This window comes from Heliangelus exortis, chromosome 8, assembly GCF_036169615.1.
Source record: "Heliangelus exortis chromosome 8, bHelExo1.hap1, whole genome shotgun sequence".
Lineage (NCBI taxonomy): Eukaryota > Metazoa > Chordata > Aves > Apodiformes > Trochilidae > Heliangelus > Heliangelus exortis.
In genome coordinates this window covers 28,766,317-28,791,810 of record NC_092429.1, presented here as the reverse complement: position 1 = coordinate 28,791,810, position 25,494 = coordinate 28,766,317, and the positions used below count along the sequence as shown (strand labels likewise).

Sequence of the window (25,494 nt, the reverse complement as noted above, 5' to 3'; positions counted from 1 at the left end):
TCCAGTTCTGGGCCCCCTCGGCTCAGGAAGGAGATTGAGGTGCTGGAGCAGGTCCAAAGGAGGCAACTGGGCTGGGGAAGGGACTGGAGCACAGATCCTATGAGGAGAGGCTGAGGGAGCTGGGGGTGTTGAGGCTGGAGAAGAGGAGGCTCAGGGGAGACCTCATCACTCTCTCCAACTCCCTGAAAGGAGGTTGGAGCCAGGGGGGGTTGGGCTCTTTTCCCAGGCAACTCTCAGCAAGACAAGAGGGCACAAGAGGTCTCAAGTTGTGCCAGGGGAGGTTTAGGTTGGACATGAGAAAGAATTTCTTGATGGAGAGGGTGCTCAGCCATTGGAATGGGCTGCCCAGGGAAGGGGTGGATTCTCCATCCCTGGAGATATTTCAAAAGAGCCTGGATGTGGCACTCAGTGCCATGGGCTGGGAACCATGGGGGGAGTGGATCAAGGGTTGGACTTGATGAGCTCTGAGGTCCCTTCCAACCCAGCCCATTCTATGATTCTATGATCAGGACACAGACTGACGTGACCTTGGTGTGACCTTGACAAGTTCTGCGAGCATCCCCTAAAGAGGGGACACCCCAGACCATCAGTGACCTCTGCAGGTGTCAGCCATGGGCTGGAGCTCTTGCTCAGCTGTCTGCCCTCCATGCTGAAGCAGATAACCAGGAGTGTGGTGGTGAATCAGTACAGGTCAGGCCTGGAGGTGATGCTGTCCAGCTGATGCTCAGCAGGGAGCAGCTGCTGGGTAACACCACCCAAAGCAGAAGAGACCTTTCCAAAAGGATACTGTGTCCCTTGACCTAACTGCTCTTTGCTTCAGGGGTTTTGCTGAGCTGAGGTTCATGGGCAAGGCATAAACATTGAAGGAGTGGTTCATAAACCTCTTTCTGTACCAAAAATTTTCTTCTTAGTTTTTATTCTGCATGGTGTTTGGTTTAAATACATCCAAGTGATATCCAGAAAAAGTTTACACCATGACATTCAAAGTTATGCTCGGTGTGTTTTCCCCTAAAATTCCTCATTTGGAAGACATAATTTGTTTCATGTGCAGTTGGTTTTAAATACAGCTTTTGTGAGTTCAAATAGATTCAAAGCACAGGTGTATGAGACACTCAACAGGAGCTCACTGCCTGCATGCAGAAAACCAACCCAGTTGCTTTTGGGGGAAGGCAGCCAAGGGGAAGGATGCTGACAACTTAAGTAAGATGCAGGTGGTTTAAAGAAGTGTACTCCAGGGAAGTCAGACACCTCATCAGCATTGTCACTAGGAGCAGATTAGCAGTTCAGGGGGAAAAAAATAAAATGGAAAACAAAAAGGGCTATTTCTTGTAGGAAATAATTATATTTATTAGCACCAAGTTAAATCCCAGTTTTCTGTCTGGACTGGGTTGTATCATAGGAAAAGCCAGTGCAGCTTTCCTTGGTACCTCAGGGTTTTTTTCATGGTTGCATCAAGCTCTTTGCTCTAATCTCTTTGAGTTTTGTGAAATTTTAATCTAATTTCCTGTGTTCCTCTGTGGTAGACATGGAAGGAAACTTCTACATGTATCTGCAGCCTGAAGAAGGTGAAAGCTTTGCTACCTCAGTGCAGTAAAGATGAAAGCAAGTACACTTGTGGCAATAGAAAAAATAGCATTTATTTGTTGCAAAACACCTGAAATCCTCCATTTGATGGTCAGTGGTTGATTTTTAGCTGTGGAAGCAAAATGTGTTTTGTCAAGTATGCAGCCTTGAATATAAGCATCAGAAATAAGAGATAAGGGGATTATTGAGTGGATTAATCAAGTGTTGAAAGAGCTGGTAAAAGGCAAAAAGCACAAGATAGACATGACTCAAAAAACCCAACCCAAACCAAAACAAAAACCCCAAACCCAGCCAATTGCTTAAGGTTTTCCAACAGGAGTTTCTGTTCTAATAATTGAGCTCCCCTTGTTTTAACTCAGAAGGAACTTGGGGGTACAAAGTGCAGCATCTGAAAGTGTCTGTAGTCATCTTCTCTTGACCCACTAAGGTATTAACCTTAAACATGCTGCATTTAATTTGGGGGTGATGTGCCTGAGATCTTTTGATCTGCCTGAGAGCTTTTTCTCACTAGCATTTTGCAGATAGGAGCTTGTAAATTGCCTCTCAAATCTTGATAATTAATAGTTGTGGGTGGTGAACGTGAACTGCAAATGGTTTGAGATTTTTGTATTCTTTTTATTTTTGGCCTCTGAAAATCTGTATGCCCCCAAATACTTAGGAAGACAAAAAGGAAAATTACATTTGTGCAGAAATGGTAGAGGAGACAGAATGGATGCATTATTCTGCTGCCATTCAAAGTACTGCATTTAACATCCTTACACAAAACCCTCTCTAGGCTCAGAATCACAGAAAGTCAGGGGTTGGAAGAGACCTCAAAAGATCATTGAGTCCAACCCCCCTGCCAGGGCAGGGTCACCTCCAGGAGGTCACACAGAACACATCCAGATGGATTCTGAATGTCTCCAGGGAAGGAGACTCCACAACCTCCCTGAGCAGCCTCTTCCAGTGCCCTGTCACCACACAGCAAATAAATTCTTCCTAATATTTATATGGAACCACCTACGCTCCAGTTTATAACCATTAACCCCTTGTCCTATTATCAGTCACCCCTGAGAAAAGCTTTTTTCCATCCTCCTGGCTCTCCCTGTGAGTATTTATAAAAATTGATGAGCTCACTCCTCATTCTCCTCTCCTCCAAGCTGCAGAGCCCCTCAGCTCCCTCAGCCTTTCCTCATATGGGAGATTTTCCACTCCCTTCATCATCTTGGTCACTCTGCTCCAGGCTTTTCCAAGCAGTTCCCTGTCTTCTTGAACTGAGGGGCCCAGAACTGGACACAATATTCCAGATGTGGCTTCACCAGGGCAGAGTAGAGGGGAGGAGAATCTTAACCTCCTAACCACCCCTTTTCTAATGCACCCCAGATGCCATTGGCCTTCTTGGCCACCAGGACACATTCCTGGCTCATGGTCATCCTTCCATCCACCAGCACCCCCAGGTCCCTTTCACCTCTGCTGCTCTCCAACAGCTCAGTCCCCAGCCTCTGCTGGTACCTGGGGTTGTTCTTACATCTCCAGATGTAAGGCTCTACACTTGCCCTTGTTGTAATACATTAAATTTCTCCCTGCCCAACTCTCCAGCCACTCCTATAAAAAAATAAAAGGAGGGCAATTGTCATAGGAGATCCCCTTTGGAGGGAAACTGAGGGCCTGGTGTGCCAGCCCCATGCATCCCTCAGGGAATTCTGCTGCCATCCTGGGGCTTGGGTCAGAGAGGGAACTAGGAAGCTCCCAGCTCTGGTACCACCCCATTACTGGTCATGCAGGTGGGAAGTGATGAGATTACCAGGAGAAGTCCCAAGGCAATAAAAAGGGGCACTGGGCCAAACAATAGAGGGATCAGGAGCACAAGTGATGTTTTGTTCAATTCCCTCATGGGCAGGGAATGCTGAAAGGAACAAGAAAGCACCCCTGATCAACACGTGGCTCAGAGGCTGGTGCCATAACTTGAATTTTGGGTTCTTTGGTCATGGGGGTGTTTACGTGGCTCTCACCTCCCAGTGAGAGATGGAGTGGAAATATCCACAAGGAGGATAAAGATTCTTGGCTGGGGGTTGGCAGGGCTCATCAAGAGGGCTTTAGATTAGGTGTGAAGGGGAGGGGGAGAAAACCAGATGGGATTCTGGGGATCCCCTATACAGGGACAGGAATTGGGATCGATGGTCCTGATGTGTCCCTTCCAACTCTGCAGATTCTATGGTAAAGAGTAGGGCTGGAAAAGATTTTTGGGTTCCTGTTCCAAGGCAGGCTTGGTCTACCTGTATCATGATCTACTTATATCAGCTATTGATTGGATACAGGTTGAACAACCTAAGACAATGCAGGCAGGTTGTGATCTTGTTATTCTCTTCACAATCCTATTTATTTGTCTTCTTGAAGGTCTACATTTAGGCATTACCTTTTGCCAACATTTTTCTCTCTCTTGCTTTCTTTAGGTAAAAGTGTCTTGAAAACCACACGGGAAGGTGGATTATTGTTCAAAAAAATGAATGTGCATCTCTAGACATGATTTGTGGTTCAGTCCAGCTGGAGCTGTCTGAATGAAGCTATGGGCTGTGCCTCCGCCAAGCATGTTTCTACTGTTCAAAATGAAGAGGAAACTCAGAAGGGGAAAAACTACCAGAACGGAGATGTGTTTGGTGGTAAGTGTTGCAAGGTTTCATCTTTCTCCCAGCATCATCAATATTCTGGAAAGTATATTTGGGAGCCTTGCTCTTTTTGCAAAATAGTAAAAAAAAAGGTGCATGTTAAAATGAATCACACTGATAGTGCAGTTGTCCCCTCCAAGGGACAATATCATTGGCAGCTGAAACAGAGGTCAGGGTGAAACCCTTAGTGGAAAATTAACATTCTGAGTGATGTACAGTATTGAATCACCTTTAACTCTGCATATCCTGGAATAGTTCAAAGACAACCAGTTGCACAACCTCCTTGTATTTACATATGTCTCTCTGATATACATTTTTCATTAAGTACCAAATTCATGAAAAGAAAAAGCTATCCAGTGAGAAAAATAATTTCTGAATACTTTCTTCCTGTAAATCAATAGGTTATGAAATCCTCTAGCAAACAGGGTTTAAAGGTACTGTGGAGCTAGAAATAACCTTCTGGGAGGAATTTAGTGGTACTGGGAAACTCTGGACATGGGATGAAGGCATCTGTTTCACTATATGGGGAGGCTGGTCTGTAACCAAGGTGTTACTATAGACACTTGTGCAGCAGGAAAGTTGACAGCCTCCTAATTTTTCCTTTCCCCTGTTCTTCCTGTGAGTGTATGCAAAATGGTTTTTTAGAAAAATGTTCTAAACAATAATTCAGTTTTTAAAATGTTAGAAGCTATCTGGAGGACTGCTCAGAAACGAAATTTCCAGATCTGCCCAGATACTGCTCTGGAAATGAAGTCAGCTGTGAGTAAGCTAACTTGGTACTGTTTTTCTTAAAATAGGTACATGGCTACTGACTACACCAAACTTCTCTGGTGTTTTTTTATATCAATTGTTGTGTAGAAACAGGAATGACACAGCTAGCAGCAAAAAATATCTCCCCTTCTTTCCAAAGCAATTGTATTTCACTTGTTCAACCCTTCTGGGAGCCAGCTTGTTCTGACAGTGGATCCCAAAGTAGGAATGCCCAGAGGGATCATCTGAAGTTGTTTATCAGGCTTCAGGTTTAAATGAGGGGTTATTTTTCTGTGTGTTCCTTCACAGAGAGGTGTGGGGTTTGGAACTGTGAAGTCAGGATGTTGCTTTTATTTAAAACTAGTTTCAAGTGACTTGTTCAGTTTTAACCAGAACAGGACAGCTGGGGAAATTCAAGCAAAGGAAATCCTATGCCACAGTTTGTGAAGCATCTTCACCACTTTTTTTTAATTACAGACCCACTTTGGGTTCAGAGATGGGGACAGCACAGAGGTGTGTGATGGACCTGATGTCAGGTTGCTTGCGGGCTCTTCTGTCTGCTCTATTCTTTCTCACTTGTTTTTTAAAACAGTTTTTTTTCCTCTGGTGGTATTTTCTTCTCAAATGCTTTGAAAATGCTGCAGTTCAGAGGAAAGTCAGCATATTGAACTGTGGCAAGTATTGACCAGGCCTGTGTGGTGGCAGCTGGTCTGTCAGGAAAGCACCAACCCATGCCCACAATATACAGGAAGAGAAGAGCAAGAGAAATTCCTCCTTGTGAAAGGCAGTGTGTCTGTCCTCACAGAATGGGAGCTACATGGGGAATCTGAGCTGAAGAAATACAATTTCTGTCCTGTTCTCCATGAACACAGACACAAGATCAGAAGGTCTTGCTATGCTAGGCTTCACATCATCACTCTTTGCCTGGCAGATATATTTTATTGACTCAGTCAGCTGATGAGCACTCAAATAGTAATTGCAGTGGCTCATCTGGCTGTCCTGATGTGCTGCTGCCAAGTCAGACCTCACTCATTTTAGGCAGAGTAATGATCATGCATAGGGGGACCAGCCCTGTGTGCTGTCCTAATTCCATACTGGGTATTTTGAGACAATAACCTTTTTTTTTTGAAGACATTTTCAAACACACACAAATATCTCTGGTACAATTTTCATCATTTCTGGTACAGCTTTCATCAGAGCTCCATGGAAGTGAGAGGCTGGTAGGCACCTGGTCTCAGGGCTGCCAAACTTTAAATATCCCCATGAGTTTCAAAGGGGGAGGTTTTTCATTGCTTAAACTCCAGTAGCAGATGAGCTCCTGAAATTGTGCCTTCTGAGTTGTTCATCATTTCTGCAGTTTTTGTTACAGGGTAGATCTTCCTCCAGTGCTTGAAAGGTTGAGGAGGAAGGTGATTGTGCTGCTGAGTGGGGCTGAAGTACATTTTCATGTATAATCATCTTCCAGAATGAAACTGGACTCTGTTTTTCCTCACTTCTTTTATTATTTTAACAACATTTTTGGTTTTGTCCACCCTGTGTCAATCTGGTTTAGTGGTAGCCTTCTTTCTTATCACACTAAACATGGGTCAGTACTCAACACGTTTCAGGAAATGAGAGAGAAGATCAATAAGCATTTGGTGTTATGTTCAAGTAGGAAATGGAATAAAATTGCATCTGTTATTTAGGTTTATAATGTATTTATTTAACTCTGAGCACACCCTTGGTAAGTTAGTAATTTACTGTTTTATTGCCCATAAGGAAGCAACAGGGTTTAAAAAATAATCAAAACCAAACCAAACCCCACCCTCAGGTTTTGTCTGGTCATGTATTTGTCATCATTGTGTGCAAAGAAAGTATTTTCCCCATGAATTTTAAAGCTCTGATTTTGTGTTTTGTGAACAGAAGTGACTTATCTTTATAGCTCTCTTGGAAAAGGTGCTGCTTGTGCAGTGTAAGGAGGAAACTGTTCTGGGCCATGGGTTTTCTCAGAGAGTAGCAACAAAACAAGTTCTTTGTCCCACTCCAGCGAGTGAATGTATGAAAAGAGATAAAGAGTATCAAAAGAGCCTTTTGTAGGTGGAATGACAGGGGGGGATCTCTCCTGGAGCAGGAGCAGGGTTGCCCCTCAAGGGGGATGAGCTGGGAGCCAGGGGTGACCACAGCTCCTGCAGTGCCCTCACTGATAGGGTTCTGTCCCACAGGGGCTGAATGTTGGCCAGAGCTGGGTGCTGGTGGCAGGGCCCATGCACAGCAATGAACCCAGCTCCAGGGTCCATCCAGGGAGTGGGGTGAGGAGCATCAGGAGATGAGGCTGGAGACAGGAAAGGATGAGTTATAGGTTGCCAGAGGGGTGCATCCAGGAGACAAGATACCTGCCTACCTAGGGCTGACATCCCTTCATGAGATGGGACCAGAGACAGGCATGGTTCAGGCTAGGACTGAAGAAGGGCCAAGGCTCAGCTAAAAGAGCTCCTGGATCTGTGGGCAGAAGGTGCAGGTGAGGTTGGTCATGGCCTCCTAATCCACTTGGGGCTGTGACAGCATCTGCCTGTTAATCCTGAGCTTTATGTAAAAGGCTTTATGTTTCTGTTGCCCAGAGAAGCTGTGGCTGCCCTGTCCCTGGAAGACCATATAGGGACAGGTTGGATGAGGTTTGGAGCAACCTGGTCTAGGGGAAGGTGTCCCTGCCCATGGCAGGGAGGTTGGAACTGGATGAGCTGTAAAGTCCCCCCCAACACAAGCCCAGTCTGTGATTTTATGATTCTGTGTCATGTTGTGGTTGAAGTACCTCTCCCTTCTCCTACTCCTCCCCTTTTGTTCTTGCTTGTGAGCACAGCAGTGCTGATCATAGAATCATAGAATCATAGAATGGGCTGGGTTGGAAGGGACCTCAGAGCTCATCAAGTCCAACCCTTGCTCCACTCCCACTGCAGTTCCCAGCCCATGGCACTGAGTGCCACATCCAGGCTCTTTTGAAATAGCTCCAGGGATGGAGAATCCACCCCTTCCCTGGGCAGCCCATTCCAATGGCTGAGCACCCTCTCCCTAAAGAAATTCTTTCTCATGTCCAACCTAAACCTCCCCTGGCACAACTTGAGACCTCTTGTGCCCTCTTGTCTTGCTGAGAGTTGCCTGGGAAAAGAGCCCAACCCCCCCCTGGCTCCAACCTCCTTTCAGGGAGTTGGAGAGAGTGATGAGGTCTCCCCTGAGCCTCCTCTTCTCCAGCCTCAACACCCCCAGCTCCCTCAGCCCTTCCTCACAGGAATTCTGCTGGATCCCTTCCCAGCCTCCTTGCTCTTCTCTGGACCTGCTCCAGCACCTCAATCTCCTTCCTGAGCTGAGGGGCCCAGAACTGGACACAGGACTCAAGCTGTGGCCTCCCCAGGGCTGAGCACAGGGGCAGAATCCCTTCCCTGGACCTGCTGGCCACGCTGTTCCTGAGCCAGCCCAGGATGCCATTGGCCTTCTTGGCCACCTGGGCACACTGCTGGCTCCTGTTCAGCTGGTGATACTTAAGGTACCTGAAAGTCCAAGATACTTTGACATACTCTTAACAAGCCTTTTCAGCACCAAGGGCAAGGAGCCATCATCAGGGAAGAACACTAGTTCAGAGGTTATGCCAGAGGAGCTCTTTAAATACTTGGGTGTTGGAAAACTGCTTAATTGTCAATTGTTTCATTGAGGTCAGCCTCAACAGGAGGTGAAGGCATTCCTCAAGCAGGTATAGCAATTCTTTTGCAACTCACTACTAGTGGTAAAGGTGGGATTGTCCCCACCCTGCAGCTCTCTGTGCACCAGGAATAACCTCTGGTTTGATGGTACCCCAGGATCTGTCAGGTTGAGCTGATTGCCTGAATGGGGATGAAGACATCTCATGGTTCCCTGTTGCCATCTTCTTTTCTTACTCAACACCTGCCACCTCTTTCATACCATTGCCTGTACAGCCACAGAAGCTTTTTGTTAATTTAAAGTCCAAATACCAAGAAAGGAGAAGAAAAAGCTAACCCTGGGAGACTGATCATGTCCACCACTGGTGAGCACACCTGTGCTGGGAAGCAGATCCACAGGAACAAGCAGCTTGGCCTTGTCCTTACATGCTGGAGGAGCAACCTCAGTGGTTGGCAGGATGAGGCTTTCTAGTGCCATCCCCTCAGTTCTGCTGGGGAGGGCTCTGCATTTCATGGCTGATTTGCCTTCTGTTTCTTAGTCATGGCTTCTCCTGACAGGAAGAAAATGATGAGCAATAAAGAAAAATGGTGCATATTTGGAGTTCTGCCTCCTATAATTTCAGTTCTTTCCTTTGAGAAAAAATCAGAAAGGCTCTAAATGTGATTACTTTCCCAAATGGATGGCAGATCTTTGCCATGTAATTGTTGCTGAGGTTTTCTGGCCTGTAAGCAAAGAACAAGTGACTATATTTAACACAAGTTTGGGGGTTTTTTTACTGCTTTTTGAGATGTTGTATCAGATGACTGAAATGATACAGTATGGCCCTTAACTTAACAAACTATCCCTGTGGTTTAAACCATGCTGGCTATCTAGCTAGGAGATGCAAAGTATCCTTTTTTGCAAGCCCTTAGCCTTAGTATGTGGTTCAATATAAAAAATCTAGGGTAAGCATCTAACTTGGCTTTGGAATGGTTGAAAATGTGTGAGGACAATTTTGCAATGGGGAACCTGATAAAAAGAGGGGGTGATTCTTTATTGTTTGTGAAACCATAATTTTGTACATTTTTATCTTGCATAGGAATGGACATGAAATTGTGTGACACCTTAAGAAGAGGTGGTGCTTTTTAAAAAGATCAAGTGCTCATACATTAACTAAGTAGTCTTCAGACTCTTCTTCTACTCTTCATCTGGCAGCTTATCACCTTGCAATGTTTATGACCCCTTGTCATGGTATTAGATTAGGGAATTACTCAGCAATGTCATTTTATTCACTGTAAATGCAGTGTATTTCCATAGACTTCTCTGGTACAGCCAGTGCTCCTTATCTCCTTTGCAGCCATTCCTGCCTTTCTGGCCTGGTTTCTGCTGGATTTGGCATGATCCACCCAGAATTAGACTCAGCACCTTTAGTAAGGATTTACAGTATAAAGAGAGAAGGGGAAGCAAAGTGGAGAAACAGTTGCCATCCCCATTATGATGGGAGAAATTAATCACAGGCAAGTTCTAATATTCTTGGTTTAATGCAAGCTGCCACCTTGTGCAGTCTGCCCACCAGTGTCAAGAGTGCCCAAAGGAGATGGAGCAGAGGATCATAGAATCATAGAATCATAGAATCCTAGGGGTTGGAAGGGACCTGGAAAGATCATCTAGTCCAACCCCCCCTGCCAGAGCAGGGCCCCCTAGAGTACATCCCCTAGGAACGTGTCCAGGTGGGGTTTGAATGTCTCCAGTGAAGGAGACTCCACAACCCCCCTGGGCAGCCTGTTCCAGGGCTCTGTCACCCTTACAGTAAAAAAATTTTTTCTGATATTCAACTTGAACCTCCTGTGCTCCAATTTACACCCATTACCCCTTGTCCTATCACTGGTCACCACTGAGAAAAGCCTAACTCCATCTCCCTGACACTCACCCCTTACATATTTGAAAACATTGATGAGGTCACCCCTCAGTCTCCTTTTCTCCAAACTAAAGAGACCCAGCTCCCTCAGCCTTTCCTCATAAGGGAGATGTTCCACTCCCTTAATCATCTCAGTAGCTCTGTGCTGGACTCTTTCAAGCACTTCCCTGTCCTTCTTGAACTGAGGGGCCCAGAACTGGACACAATACTCCAGGTGTGGCCTCACCAATGCAGAATAGAGGGGGAGGAGAACCTCTCTTGACCTACTAACCACACCCTTTCTAATGCACCCCAGGATGCCATTGGCCTTCTTGGCCACAAGGGCACATTGCTGGCTCATGGGCATCTTCTTGTCTACCAGGACCCCCAGGTCTCTTTCACCTACACTGCTCTCCAGCAGCTCAGCCCCCAACCTATACTGGGACATCGTGTTGTTCTTCCCCAAATGCAAAACTCTACACTTCCCCTTGTTGAATTTCATCATGTTTCTCCCTGCCCAACTCTCCAGCCTGTCTAAGTCTCTCTGAATGGCAGCACAGCCTTCTGGTGTGTCAGCCACTCCTCCCACCCCCAAGCAGTGGATCCATGAACAGAGTTAACAATTTTATTCTTGGCACTGACCCTTCCTACAAGCTGCTCCATCAGGAGTGGAGTCCAAGTTGGATACAAATAGAGTGCATGGGGCATGCATCTCACAACTGTATTACTGGACTATAAATAGGGATGTACATCCACCTTTGTGTTTGCTAGGAAGCCAGGATGTATTTTCTGGCAGCCTCAGTGCTGAAGGAAATCTGTTTATTTTATGGTACAGACAAATTTACTTTTTTCCCTTAATCTCTTAGAGGCAGAATCCTCAATGTTTGCTGCTTACCTGTAGGTGCAAATGAGGAAATACCATGGTAAAAAGCTGGACAGGCCCCCCCTGGCCAGTGTTCCTCTGGCCCCAGGAATTTCTTAGCCTCAGTGCTGAAGGAAATCTGTTTATTTTATGGTACAGACAAATTTACTTTTTTCCCTTAATCTCTTAGAGGCAGAATCCTCAATGCTTGCTGCTTACCTGTAGGTGCAAATGAGGAAATACCATGGTAAAAAGCTGGACAGGCCCTCCCTGGCCAGTGTTCCTCTGGCCCTAGGAATTTCTTAGGGTTTTCTCATTGTTCCTGTTGATTGCTTGGACAGTCTGGCTCCCGGGGTGCCATGTGGGTAGTAGGTGATTGCTTTTGGGGCTTTAGATAAAGCTTTTGCAGCATGGATGCTGCTCAGGGAAGGAGGCATCTTTCAGAGATAACAAATTAACTCTGAGAATTGTAACCAGAGTAAAATATTAATCTTTCCAATAGGTTAATTTTGTAGCTCTTCAGATGGCCTGTAAGTGAAATAATCTAATTACCTTTTGTATCTTTTCCATCTGGAAATGTTTGCTGTACTTTATAAATCAAGTTTTTATTAGCTCCCTGTTTCCCTCCTGGGTTACATAAATATTAGCAGTGAGGAGACATTTGTGCTCACCCTGAATCTCCAGAACATTACTGATCCTATTGTGTCCCTTTCATAATGCAATTAATAAAAGGGAAATAGCTGTTCATTTACAAGTATTCTTTGAGCTACACAAAGAATGAAAATTTGATAGACTAATATTAATAGAAGAAAGCTGGAACAGATGTGAAAATCCATTTCAAGTCCTATGTTGTGGGGCAACAGTCTCCTTTAATAGTTGACTGATTGAGAATGGCTGAAGAAAACTGAAGACATCCCATCATTTGCAACATTTGCAGTAAAAATTACTCCTTTTTTTCCAGAAACTCTTGGGGCACATGAGTTTGGAAGAGGTTTTTGGTGTCTGGAGCAATTGGTCAATACATTAACAGGGCTGTAAGGAGCTCCATGACTGTGCAAGGGATGCTCACAGTAATGGTCAGTTAGGGTTTGGGTTTTTTTCTGGAATCTGAATAGGCTCTGAGAGGTTCTGCCCTAAAATGATAAGTGTTTTGCAGTGCAGTACATAGACTGATGCTGGCTTGGAGTGAGTCAGCAGAGACTGGGAATTTTGTTAATGCTGAAAAACCTGAGAAGAATTAAATATTAAGTGCTAGATGGGATGCTTTGGGGCTTTTTTTTTTTTTTCTTCCCTTTCTAAGGGAGATTTTAAAAAAGGAGCAGTAAAATGGAGCTTCCTGACCTGGCTGCAATGTTCTATCTAGGTTGGCTGAAGTGACAACTTCTGAGTTGGTATCAAGTTGGCATCATGGTGAGGTTAAAGGACAGCACCCACCTGTCCTCTGTGGCCAAGGAGGCCTTGCTCTCAGTGCCCACAAGCTTCCTAGATTTTTTGCCACCCAGCTGGATGGCAGGAGCAGATTTAGCCCTTCTTGTGTTGCAGTTTACATTGTACTTGCAGGTTTGCTCCCTGACCATTCCTCATCCCTTGTCTCTCCAGTAACAGATCTCTGTGGCCATGAAGCCAGTTCTTTAAGCTTTGCTTTTGCAGTCCCTAAGCAGTGCAGGATGTTCTCTTCAGGGCACAGTGATGCATTTTGTTTAAAACTAAGTTTGTGGTGTTTAAATGTGGTAAGGGACTGAAAGTGCCAAACTTTCAGCCTCCTTCAAGAGGCAGCAAGGGCTGTGCAGGGCTGGCCCTGTGTTGCTCCCTGCTGTGACATTGGGATGCTGGGGCAGGGTGGTGTGACCTCCATCCCAAACACCTACCTGGTGCTTTCATACAAACAGCAGTGTTTTCAAGGCACAGACTGTTTATTTTCCTCCTGTCTCTTCCTTTAATTAATCTCTTGGCTGGTTGTTTCCTCTCCTCCTGTCATTGATCAATTTCATTTTTTTAGTGGGCTACATAATTGCATTTACTGAGTATCCTTCCTGCTGAGCACTGTGCCTGTAATCTTGTCCACCTGAGAAATGGTTTTCTTTTAACAACCTGGCATACGGCTCCAAGTTATGTGTTAATTAAATGCTAAAGAAAAAAAGACTGTGCATGTATAGAAATGCATATATATGAATTATGTAGTTTCAGCAAGCAGAAATCTGGGTAGCTGAAAGACAGGTATGACTGCAGACCACCATCACTGTTTTCTGACTTATTAATTACAGACAAGTACATGGAAGTCTTCAATTATACAACAATGTGACTGGTTTTTAAATACCATCTTATATTTGCAGTTTCCTCAGAACTTCAGTACAAATGGGAGTTTAAGGTATCTGGAGGTTGTGTAATTAAATATGGTACCATGCAAGTGAGGCAGAAATTGTGTGTTTACCAGTAACTGGAGTTTAGGATATTGAGGTTATATTTTTAAGAGACTTTCTGGGGTAACAAAATGGCCTCTGAAGATGTGGTACATTTCCCTATGTGTGAGCAGTTTGGGCAGACCACAAACCTAATGACAAAATTCCTCTCTATTCCCCCCCCACACAAAGGGAAGATAAAAGAGGGATTAAAGCTGGGAGACTTCAAGTTGGAAATTGAAAACAATTGGATACAGATTTTACTAACACAAGGGAAAGGAAAAAAAAAGTAATAAAGAATAGAATTACATACAAATATATATATATGTGTATATATATATATACACACAACCTGATAGATAGCACATGGGGAGCTGGTGGTAACAGCAGGAAGTGGGAAGAAAAGAGGGAGGAGTTGCTGACTTCTTGAACTTTTGTAGAGTCTGTCAGGAAATGGGAGGGAATAGATCCCTTCCTTTGTGTTCTGCCCCTCTCAGAGTCTGAAAATCCCTCCTTCTTTAGGTCCTGTTCAAACAGTGACAGTGAACCAGCCAGTGGCAGGAGGTACCTGGCCAGGGGGATTTCTTGGAGCTGGCTGGAGAATCCTTGACCTTCTTGTCAGGAAGCCAGGATGGAGCAGAGCAGCAGAGCAGCAGAGCATTGCCTTCCTTCAGGTTTCACATCCTCCTTCTATCCCATACACACCCATATCCATTAGCACCCTTGTCTCCAGGAATTGTGAAGAATCTCCCACTTTTTCTTGTGTCTTCCCATCTTTGTGTAAAAAGAATTAACCCCAACAAGCATGGAAGAAGCCTGAGCAGGAAAAGCTTTCTGTCATACCCTGCCTGGTGAAATACCCTCCCCCCTTGGTCTGCAGACCCAGGAGGAGTTGACCTGTAAGGAAGCCATGGTGCAAACCATGGAGAGTTGTCATTTGTTTCCTGGAGCAGCATGGTGTTGCTGTAGAGATTGTGTGTGAAGCCAGAATCTTTATGGAAAAATTACTTCCCACAAAACAATTCTGTTGGTTGCACCTCAGTGTTTTTCCCCTGCTCCTTCCTACCACAAAGGCAGACCTAGGAGATACACTGTAGTGGGTTTGTGCTACTGCTGCCAGGTTAATTAGCATCATCCTTTATGCATAACCTGAGAGAAAATTACACATCCAGCTGTAGTTTTCATAGGACTTAGAATCATAGAATCATAGAGTCATAGGGGTTGGAAGGGACCTGGAAAGATCATCTAGTCCAACCCCCCCTGCCAGAGCAGGGCCACCTAGAGTACATCCCCTAGGAACGTGTCCAGGTGGGGTTTGAATGTCTCCAGTGAAGGAGACTCCACAACCCCCCTGGGCAGCCTGTTCCAGGGCTCCGTCACCCTTACAGTAAAAAAATTTTTTCTGATATTCAACTTGAACCTCCTGTGCTCCAATTTACACCCATTACCCCTTGTCCTATCACTGGTCACCACTGAGAAAAGCCTAACTCCATCTCCCTGACACTCACCCCTTACATATTTGAAAACATTGATGAGGTCACCCCTCAGTCTCCTTTTCTCCAAACTAAAGAGACCCAGCTCCCTCAGCCTTTCCTCATAAGGGAGATGTTCCACTCCCTTAATCATCTCAGTAGCTCTGCACTGGACTCTTTCAAGCACTTCCCTGTCCTTCTTGAACTGAGGGGCCCAGAACTGGACACAATACTCCAGGTGTGGCCTCACCAATGCAGAATAGAGGGGGAGGAGAACCTCTCTTGACCTACTAACCACACCCTTTCTAATGCACCCCAGGATGCCATTGGCCTTCTTGGCCACAAGGGCACATTGCTGGCTCATGGTCATCTTCTTGTCTACCAGGACCCCCAGGTCTCTTTCACCTACACTGCTCTCCAGCAGCTCAGCCCCCAACCTATACTTAGGCTGTGTGACAATCCAAATGTTGGGTGGCCTTGGGAACTTTTTGGCCAAGAAGAAAACAAGTAGGAGAAGAAACAAAGTAAATGACTTTCTTGCTTCAGCAGCTGGTGCCCTGCACACAGCAGTGTGTCTGTGAGTCCTGTACCATGTTTGAAAATTAAACCTAGAGAAACAAGAGAGCTGAATTATGGCTTCGTCACCATCTCCCACTACAGCAGATCAGAGAGAAAAGAAAACCAAGACACGTGTGAAGTGGTGGGATTGCAGGCTTTGGAATGGCACCTTCAACCCCAGACAGGATTCAGGCCTGTGTGCCAGAGGACAGGAATACCCACAGGATCAAGAGCTGCAGGTGGTTTACAGCACCACTGGGAACAACTGGCAGCATTAATGAAGGATGGGTTCATGTGGCAATCTGAGGTTTTCATATTCCTCCATATTCCTGGCATTCTTAACAGCCATTGGAATTGTGTAAAAAGAAGAAAAAATACTTGAGGGTGGTCTTTCCAGGTGTGTAGTACTTCCAGATTCTTAAACAGCTTTTCTGTCAGTTGATTTCTGTTTTCTTGTCAGAATTGGTATTATTTTGTCCACCTACCCTCTCTTTAGTGTCTGGCAGTGTCCAGGGCCTCAGCTTCCAGCAGTGGCTGTGTTTTAGATTGGATTAAAGTAGGGTAACTTCACTTGGGAAATCTGACTGAGCATGCTATTTATTTTGAGTAAAATAGGATGGCTTGTTTCCTAAGCTGTTATTTTTTCTCTTTATGTTCCTGTTGGTAAAAACAAACTGACTGCTAAGATGGAGAATTGCCTGGGAGTTGGTAGCTCTTCTTCTGCTGATGGCAGAAGAAGATGATGGGCTGCTCACCCAGTGCTTGTTGATACCCAGTGAAATTTCCCTCTGGATGCATATCCAGAGCTGTGGATCTCAGCAATTAAGTCAGAAACAGAATAACCATGGAAAATCAAAGCAGCCATAGAGATGCTGCTTTCTTAGAGAGCTTGAAGCTGGAGCTATGAAGGTAACTGAGATATCCTCCATTAGCCAGTAGTTAACTCAGGAAGAGTTAGAATCTCAGTTCACAGGATTTTTGCTACTTCTTTCTCTAACTGTTGACTTTTTTTTTTTCTTTTTTTTTTTTTTATGTTGCCATGGTATTCAGACAGTTGATAGCCACACACAGCAACAGAGCTGGAATAATCTGAAGAGTTTCTTATCCCTCCCGTGCTCCAAACCAGGATGGGCTTTACCCTGTGGCACTGGAGGGGTTGATGATGGAAACTGTAACTACCCAAGCTATCAATTCTGGGACTTGACTGTCCTTGCAGTTCATGTTTTTCTGGTTTTCCCAATGCTTTCTAGAGCTGAGCCCACCCCTGGTGTAGCTGGGGAGCTGTCTCCTTTGCCATGGCATGGTGGGTGTTGTTGGCATGGTTTCCTTTTAGCACTGAAGTGACTCACCTGCTGTTTCAGTTCAAGTTTCTTAATGATTTCTAACAAATATTTTTAAAAATAGCAACTCAGTCTTTTATCCAAATATAGCTTCTAGCTTTCAAGCCTTTGGGAAAGGGGAGGGTTGTGAATCCTTGATCCCTGGCATTCCTGGTGATCCCAGGGGTAGGATCTGCAATTTCTGCTCTTGGGAGGAAGAAGTGTGATACAGAAAAATTTGTTAGACACAGAAGTCACATTTTACAGAAGAGATACATATTTTGTTAGGGATGAAGGAGAGTCACAGAGAGCCCAGATGTGTTTGGTGAAGATGCACTTTCTTCTGATGTCTCAGGGTTTTTTGACTGAGCCAGAATTAACACCATCATTGTTCTTGCTGTGCTAAGAGCACTCACAGAGAGGTCTCCAAGAGCCAAAGAGATTTTTCTCAACTTCATTTTGCTTCCCACCCCTCTTTCCAGTGATTGTTTCAAAATATCTAAGTTGATCTGCCCGTTTATCACTGAAACCATTATTAATGAGTGCTGTAGTTCCTTGTTATGTTGCCATGGCAACTGGGTTACATGTTTGAGTAGAATTCTCTGTTTCCAGATGGAGAGCTTCATTCAGAAGATTTGTCTATTGAGAATTTTGCAGCACATTCCACTTCAAAATTCTTCCTCCCTTACCCTCCCAAAGATTTTCATGCTAGAGGTGTTACTGCTTTCCAGTTTCTATCCTGTGATGGATTTTCTGATGGGTTTTATGCTTGGCAATATTTCTGTCTTTTATTTATGGTTCATTTATGTTGTTTGGATTCAATCAGGCTGCTTTTCTTCAACTTGGTATTTGCTATGGCAGTCCTGTAAACCCATTCCTCCTCCAGATGAGTTGCTGGAAATTTTCTCTTTTTATATAATATGCTACACAATTGAAGACACGACTTGATTTTTACTTTTGCACATGAAAGGAGCATAAAGAAAATCAGAGGGTGAAACTCAGAAAATGCATTTAACATCTTTTCCTTTTCCAGTTCCTGGTGCCCTCTTACCTTATCAAGCAAATGAATGATCTGAATACTGGGAGTTGTTCACATTCACAGTCTAATTCTGTCATAAATTTTTTCATCTGTCTTGAGCATCTGCATCTGAGATGCTGATTTTTGATGAATTCAGTGTTATTGATACACTATATTTAAAAAAGGGGACCAGGCCAAATGCAAAACCATGTTGTATTTTTTTAAAAAATAGTATTATTTTTCCAAGTTAGGCTTACTTAATTTATGCATGCTGTGGTTAACAGTTTTCTGAAAACAATGTTGCTTCTAAATAATTCCAATCAATTTTTTTAACAATAACCCAGGAAAAGCCATTTGCATTTTATTTTTCTTTTAGCAAGTGAGATCAGTTGCTTGAAAACTGAAAGAAAAAGAGCAAAATTCATGCAGTTTCTTTTAATTTGCCCAGGGGGTTGCCTTTTAGTCCCTGTGTACTGTCTCATTTCCTTTTGTATCAACATTTTCTACTTCTGTGGAGTAAAGTTTCTCTTCTGCATTATATACCCTGGCTGGAGATGTGTGGGATGCAAAACTCTGAGTGACAGATTCACACATGTCACAGTTCAGCACTTTGGGTTTTGGGTGGGCCTCAAAAAAGTGAATAAAAGGGGAATAAAGACTGGAGACCTTAAGTTGGAAACTGAAAAAAACTGGATACAGATTTTACTAACCCAAGGGAAAGGTAATAAACCCCAAAAGCCCTCCCACTTTAGTTCCTCCTGTTCAAATGATGACAACGTGCTACAAAGATTACCAGAGCTAAAAATAGCTGAGAAAAAAGTGTTGGTCCTGCAAGGACTTAAAAAGAAGAATTACTTTTTCTGAAAATCCCATCTTGTCCTACTAAAGAGAAGAACCCCTTTATTGAAGCTTTGGTTGAGGCTGTGGGGTGGCTCATGTCTGTCAGGTAATATTTGCATAGTGGCTGGGAAGTGATTTGAAGAGCTGCAATGCCTAGCTGTGAATATAATATTAAAGGTAAACCATGATTCTTACTTTTTTGTTCCTTCTTTTCACACTGGATTTCTGTCTGGGTAACATTCACATAGAGGGGAGAGGGCATGGGGAAAAGGGAAATGCTCAGAATGGGGCTTTTTCTCCAAAAATTGCTGTGTGACTATGCATTGTGTACCTTGTGCTTTAGCTCCTTTCAAGCAGTGCAGGAAAAACAAAATGTAAATTTAAAAAAGCAGTGGTTTTTGGTGTGTTCCTCTCCCCCTCCCCCCCCCCCCAGCTTTTAACTTAAATTTTAAATAGCCTCCTCCAGCTTTTCAAAAGAGGTTTTTTCAAGGCAGAGAACATCCATGAGCCACGTGCTCTCTGAAGGAACAGCTGTGCACCCCTTGTTTATCCACTGCTAATAAAAATCCAGGGAGAATGCAGGAGGAAAGAACTTGTTCATTGCTAAACATGTTGTGCTGAAAATGAAGGATTTGGGGGAGAATATATACCAAACATCCCCTGCTTGTGGTGCCATTTTTATACTAGACCAGAGAGCTCCTGTATAATTACTGAAGCTTCAGTCAGGAAAAACACCCTTGGTATTGGTCACATTTAAGCCTTTGAAACTATATAATTATACTTCTTAGGTGCTTTGCTTAATTAGGGTCCTTTCTAGTCAGTTGTTTTGGTTTTAGTTTGTTTTTTTCCCACCTGCTGAACTACATTGGTTCAAAATTTTTTTTTCTTTTTTTTTTTCCCTTCTTGGTGCTCAGATGAGTATAGGATCAAACCAGTGGAAGAGGTCAAATACATGAAAAATGGGGGAGAAGATGATCAGAAAATAGCAGCCAGGAACCAAGAAAACTTGGTAAGGATTGAACTTAATCACTTATCTAATGAAATAACATGGCTCTCCTTTAGTGATGAAATATGTGACATTCAGCACATTCAGCTCACACACAGCAAGAGGATTTTCTCAAAAACGTTGTAACTCCTGGTGAAGCTCACACAGAAGGTGCAAAATCTGACTTTTTTTTTTTTTTTCTTGTGTCTCCAACTCAGGCTCTTCTTGATCCTGGGGCAAGTGCTTCCACAATTAAACTCTTCCACCTCCTTTGCAGATGTGAATAAATGTGCTTTGGGATGGATGTGTCTGTGCTGCCAAGGAGATGATAGCAAACCAGTGGTGCCTTGCCATTAAGGAAATGGGCTGCTTAGGTGGTTATTATTTGCTCTGATGGTTTTACTTATTTTCAAATTCACAGGGAAGGCAGTTTGGATTAGAAAAAGCAATGTATTTCTAACAGCCATGGCAAGGATAGTTCTCTGTGTGTTTCTTCTTCCCTTGCTGGCTTGTTGTTCCACTTATGGGGAGGAAATCACAGGTAAACTCCTCATTCTCCTTGAAATAACTAGGCTACTGCTGAAGCAGCTTAACAAACACAGTTGAGTCACTCCTGGCATTTCTAAGAACTTGTTTCTTCTAAAGTTGAAGGACAGGAGATTTTTTAATTGGCTAACTAGGCCTTTGCCCAGTTTAAATTTTTTAAGACACCCCACGTTTGTAGTGGTTGGGTGTGAAACTTCACATCTGGTTCCCCTCATTCCTTGCAGCTTTTCTTCGTGTAGGGTTGGATTCCTTTTTTCCTTCCACCACTGAGACCAGAGGGGGAATATATCAGCAGCAGATTTCAGTGGAGTCATAAACATTCCACCAGCTGAGGATTTCCCTTTTGCCATCGTTGAGCAGCTGCACAGAACCCCACTGTTTGGGATTTTTTTTCTTTTTCTGCAGTGAGCTCCAGGCAACCTGCTACTTCACATTCCCTCTAGCAGACACAACTACAAGGTGCATTCCTGTAGCAAATTTGAGTTTATTTTGCTGCCCTACCCTTGTTGCTCCAGCAGTGGTAAAGCAGCATAAAACATCATTTCTGCTTAGGTCTCCAGGTGAGGAGTTTGCCACCTGCAACTTTGCATTGCTGAGACTCAAGTAGATGGCTTGGCTTCAGTTTGCAGCAGGATTTTTTAGAGCCTCAGCAACATTGCTGAGAATATCACCCTTTTCTGGCACCTTTTCTGGCCACAGTGCATCACCTTTATCACCAATATAAGTGTGGTTATTTTGAACTGCAAGATTTTCTGGATCATTTTAGAGACCCCCACTCAATCCTCATTTTTATTTTTTAATAAAGAGGGAAAGAGCCTAAGAATCCAGCAGTTTACATGTTAAACAAGCTTACACCTTTATTTAAATTTACATATTGGCCACTTGAATGACATTAAGGAAAAATCCAAGCAAGTTTAGGTCTGATGAGGTGACACAGTTGCTGAAATTGTATTCAAAGCTAGTTAGAGATATTTTGCATTTTTGGTAGTGCCTACTTTCTTACAACCATCCAAGTGTTAATCTTCCTGATTAAATTCAGGAAGAGAGATTTCTACAGGGCAATGCTTATTGGTTTTATTATTGTTGGGTCATATTTGATGGAAGCAGTGTGTTTGTTGGAAAATGTAACTTAATGTGTAGTTAGAGGGCTGGTACAACTCTCTGTCATATCTACTGGGGGAAAAATAAGAAAAGATAATAATCAAGAAAGTCTTCAATCAGACAGGATGTGTATCCTTTAAAACAAAACCCACCTCAGACACCAAATATTGTCATTTTTCCTCATCCTCCCCCAAGGAGATTACATTGGCTCTAAGGTATGCAGCTTTTTAATCCCAGGAATTGTCAAATCCTTGTCACTCCTGGATTTTTTTAAAGGAGCTTCACTGCTCAAGTTCTCCTTAGTAAACATGTTTTAGTTCATTGCTTAGAAGATGGGTTAAGCTTCCCATCACTCAGGCTTTAGTTTTCCTGATGTGTGAAAAGTTGGCAAGCTCCTCCATAATCCTGGCCTCTCATCAGCCATTTCCAGGCAACAGAAATGTTGGGAATAAGAAAAGGTGTTGGGAGAATCAACCAGCCCATTTCCCTTTGCCCTTGTTTCTTAATCACACATTTCTTCATTATTTCAAGGCTGCTAATTCCTATTTTCTTCAGAGGGATAACCTGGATGTTGTTACAGCCTGGGAACTGCTGCACTGGAGGTTATCTTGTTAGCTGGTCCTTGTTCTTGAATTCTGTTATTCAGCTGGTTTATTCAGGTGTTATTCAGGGGTTTTCAGTCCCATTATCATCACTGTAATTTTTTTAAGGGATTTTAAAGTCTTGATTACAAAAAAAAAAAAAAAAAAAATCAGCTCCACTTAAAGTAAAACCTCTTCACTTACAACTTGGGCACTGGGATGTGGTGCCATCTCTGCCTTTGCTGTTGCAGTGTTTCTGAGTCAGGATAAAACAAATTGTTGCACAAGTTGGTAAAGAGAATGGGAGGACATTGCAGACACCAGGAAAATTGTCATTTTGTACAGGGATCCTGTGGTCAGGGGTCTGGGCTTTTATTCTGTTTAAGGAGAGAGCTGGAGCTGGGCTGGTGCACGCAGGAGTGTCCATGGGCTCTGTTGGTGAATCAGCCACTTCTCAGCTTCAACCTGGGGCTTATCAAGGCTCAGAACTTGAGTATAGTTGAGCTGGAGAAGCAGAAATATTCCTGAAATGTGCTAGGACTGTATGCTAAGTGAAATAGAAGATGCTCCATGTAAAGACATTTTCTGGCAGAATCGAAGGCCTTGAGTTAAAACGTAGACTCTTGACAAGGGGGGGGAGCAGAAAATACAAAAATATAAAAAAGCCAAGCTGCTTTCAGACTGATCTGTCACAATCAGTTATTGTTTTCCTGCTGTTCCCTTGTGCCCATCAGCCTGATGCACTTCTTTACCCTGGTTGTTTCCCTGGTCCTCCACTTGCTGCTGGGATCCCTCTGTCCCTGATTTCATTCCTGGTCTCTCATCTCCCAGCATCTTCTTGAGCATTTTACCTGGACATCTCCACTCTCAAAATCAAGCCAGTCCTCTTGTCCTTGGTGGGGAAAACCTTGAGCATGACATGAACACATCCTTGTAGCCTGCAGAGGGGAATGGGATGAAGGTGCAGGAATCCCAGGGTTCTGCTGCCTCTTGGCACTCTGCACTTTGGTAGCTGCTCAGCTAAAACTGGGACTCTTTTATAGTCACATCTGTAAAAAATCAGTAGACAGATGAAAGAAGTAATTTGTTCTCAAGACTATGTATGTATTTAATCCCAAGTGTTTGACTACATATATTTAAAAAAAACCCAAACCATGGAAATTGTGCTGATCTTCAAACAAGATGTGATTGTGCACAGAAGCTCAGGAGTGTGGGGTTGTTCCTGGAGCTGAAGAAGCTGCTGTGCTGGTTATTGGTACCTTGGGAAGCAGCAGGGCTGGTGCCATAATTTATTGGGCCTGGGAAGGCAGTGGGTTGGCTTTGCTCTTCTTGGTGGGCCAAGTTCTGTTGAGGTTCTGGGCTCAAGGCACCTCCAGGCACAGCTCAGTGTGCCAAGCAAGGTGAACCCCCATGTGTTAAAACTAAACCTCAACTTCCCATGGATCCACAGTGGTGGGGTGTGATCCCCCATCTTTTTGGGGGAGACCAGGGGTTGTTTAATGGGTTCATGATAAGCTTTCTCCAAAACAGAGTCCTGCCAACTTGGAGTTTTCCACTCAGGAGATCTGCAGATATTATTTACTTGGTTCTAGACATCAGCAAAAGTAATCATGGCTCAGCACATCTGTCATAATACCTGGTTTTAATTCTTTGGGAAGTTAAAATTCTAATTGCCAGAAAGTATTTTAAGAGGCTGATTCAATGCTAAACATACCTGCTACAAGCTGGTATCACTGTAGTAAATAAAACATATATATATTTATATATTTATATTTATATTTATTTATATTTATTGTTTATATTTATATTTTATATTTATATTATTTTTATATATTTTTAATATATATATATATAAACATATATATATTATAATTTCTGAAGATCTGGTTATTTCTCACTTAGAGAGGACTCACTGTTCACCCCTGCACTGTCATATTAAATGTACAATCTTTACAGCTTATTTAACACTCATCATAGGATGAATTTAATTTTCCTAATTTCCTTACTCTCGTGACACTAATGGCTTTCCACTGTAAAATTTTCTTGCCAGAAAAGGTAAAATAAGAAGCTGTGGTGTGTTTGTGCAGCTTAGCATTGCTTTGTTACACTTCATGAGTTGTATCAGCTTTCCTGTTTGTAACAGTTCAGGTTTTTATAACTTTTACCAATATAAATATTTTTTCTGACTTGCATTGGCACAAAAGGCTACTTATTAGGATTTTTCTGCTTTTGTTATCCAGACCCTCAAAACAATTGGGCATAATCCTTTTTTGTCCTGAAGGTCCATAATTAAATTGTGTCTTAGCACTTGAGATGAGTTCCTGCTGGAGCTGGAAGAAAATTGTCTCTCTCTGTAGCTCTTGCTATCTCTCACTCAGCCTTTAATAACATAAACAGGGTTTTGCCTTTTTTTTTTTTTTTTTTATGCAATAAGTATAAATTTCCACTCCATTTACCTCCAAATGTATTTGTTTGTCAGCCTCATTTACATGCTGATTTAATTTGATTTGATTTTTATTCCCTATCTTGCTTTTCAGCCCCAACCACTGTTCTCCTTTTATCATTCATCCCTCTAACACTTAGGATTGGCTCTGTATTCAACACCAGTTATACTTTCTGTAGTGATATGTTCAAAGTAGCCAGTAATATCTGATACATAAAGCATGTGAAATTAAAAGTCAAGCAGAAAATGAGGAATTAATGCAATATGTGAAAGGGGAGGCACTTAAATGTTTATACTGTACACAGTATGTATTATAGATACATCAATCATAAACATTTTGTGATCTCTAATGCAAATACTGCCCATGTCTGAATTCTGGATTGATTTAGGAAAATACTGTTCTAATTCTTTCCCCAGGCTGCCCAGTGTAGATGCTAAAATAAAGAAGAAGAAATCCATATACAATCTATATAAAATCCATATACAATCCATATGAGACTTTCCTCATCACCTGAATTATTTTAGTGTGTATTTTTCCTCTGCTCATATGGGTGTTTTTAGTAAGAAATGTAAATAATACTTCTAGAAGCAACATTAAACAGGGGAACCAAGAGTGAGGAGTACTCACAGGAATAAAATGTAGAGCAGGAGAGCACTCATTAATTACTCTTCAGGCAAAAAGGCAATATCTGTTGTATTGAATGTGCCTGAAATGTTATTTTCCTGTTTCAATATTCACTGCTTTTGTGACATTTTCCACCTATTAGGCAATTGTGTGCTCACATCCTTACTGAACAGGAATGTTTTTCACCACTGTGGCTGTTGTTTTGTGTTTTCTTGCTTGGA

At 43.1% G+C, this 25,494-nt stretch overlaps 1 protein-coding gene across 3 annotated transcripts in view; it reads left to right on the top strand.

Moving 5' to 3' along the window:
* Positions 1-25,494, top strand: part of C8H1orf21 (chromosome 8 C1orf21 homolog) — an 85,158-nt gene that overhangs the window by 38,995 nt on the left and 20,669 nt on the right. For all 3 annotated transcript variants that reach the window (XM_071751341.1, XM_071751339.1, XM_071751340.1), the window contains 2 exons: positions 4,017-4,223; positions 19,907-20,001. In XM_071751341.1, the coding sequence (XP_071607442.1) occupies positions 4,130-4,223; positions 19,907-20,001 (189 nt within the window). In that variant the 5' untranslated portion in view covers positions 4,017-4,129. The remainder of the gene's footprint in view (positions 1-4,016; positions 4,224-19,906; positions 20,002-25,494) is intronic.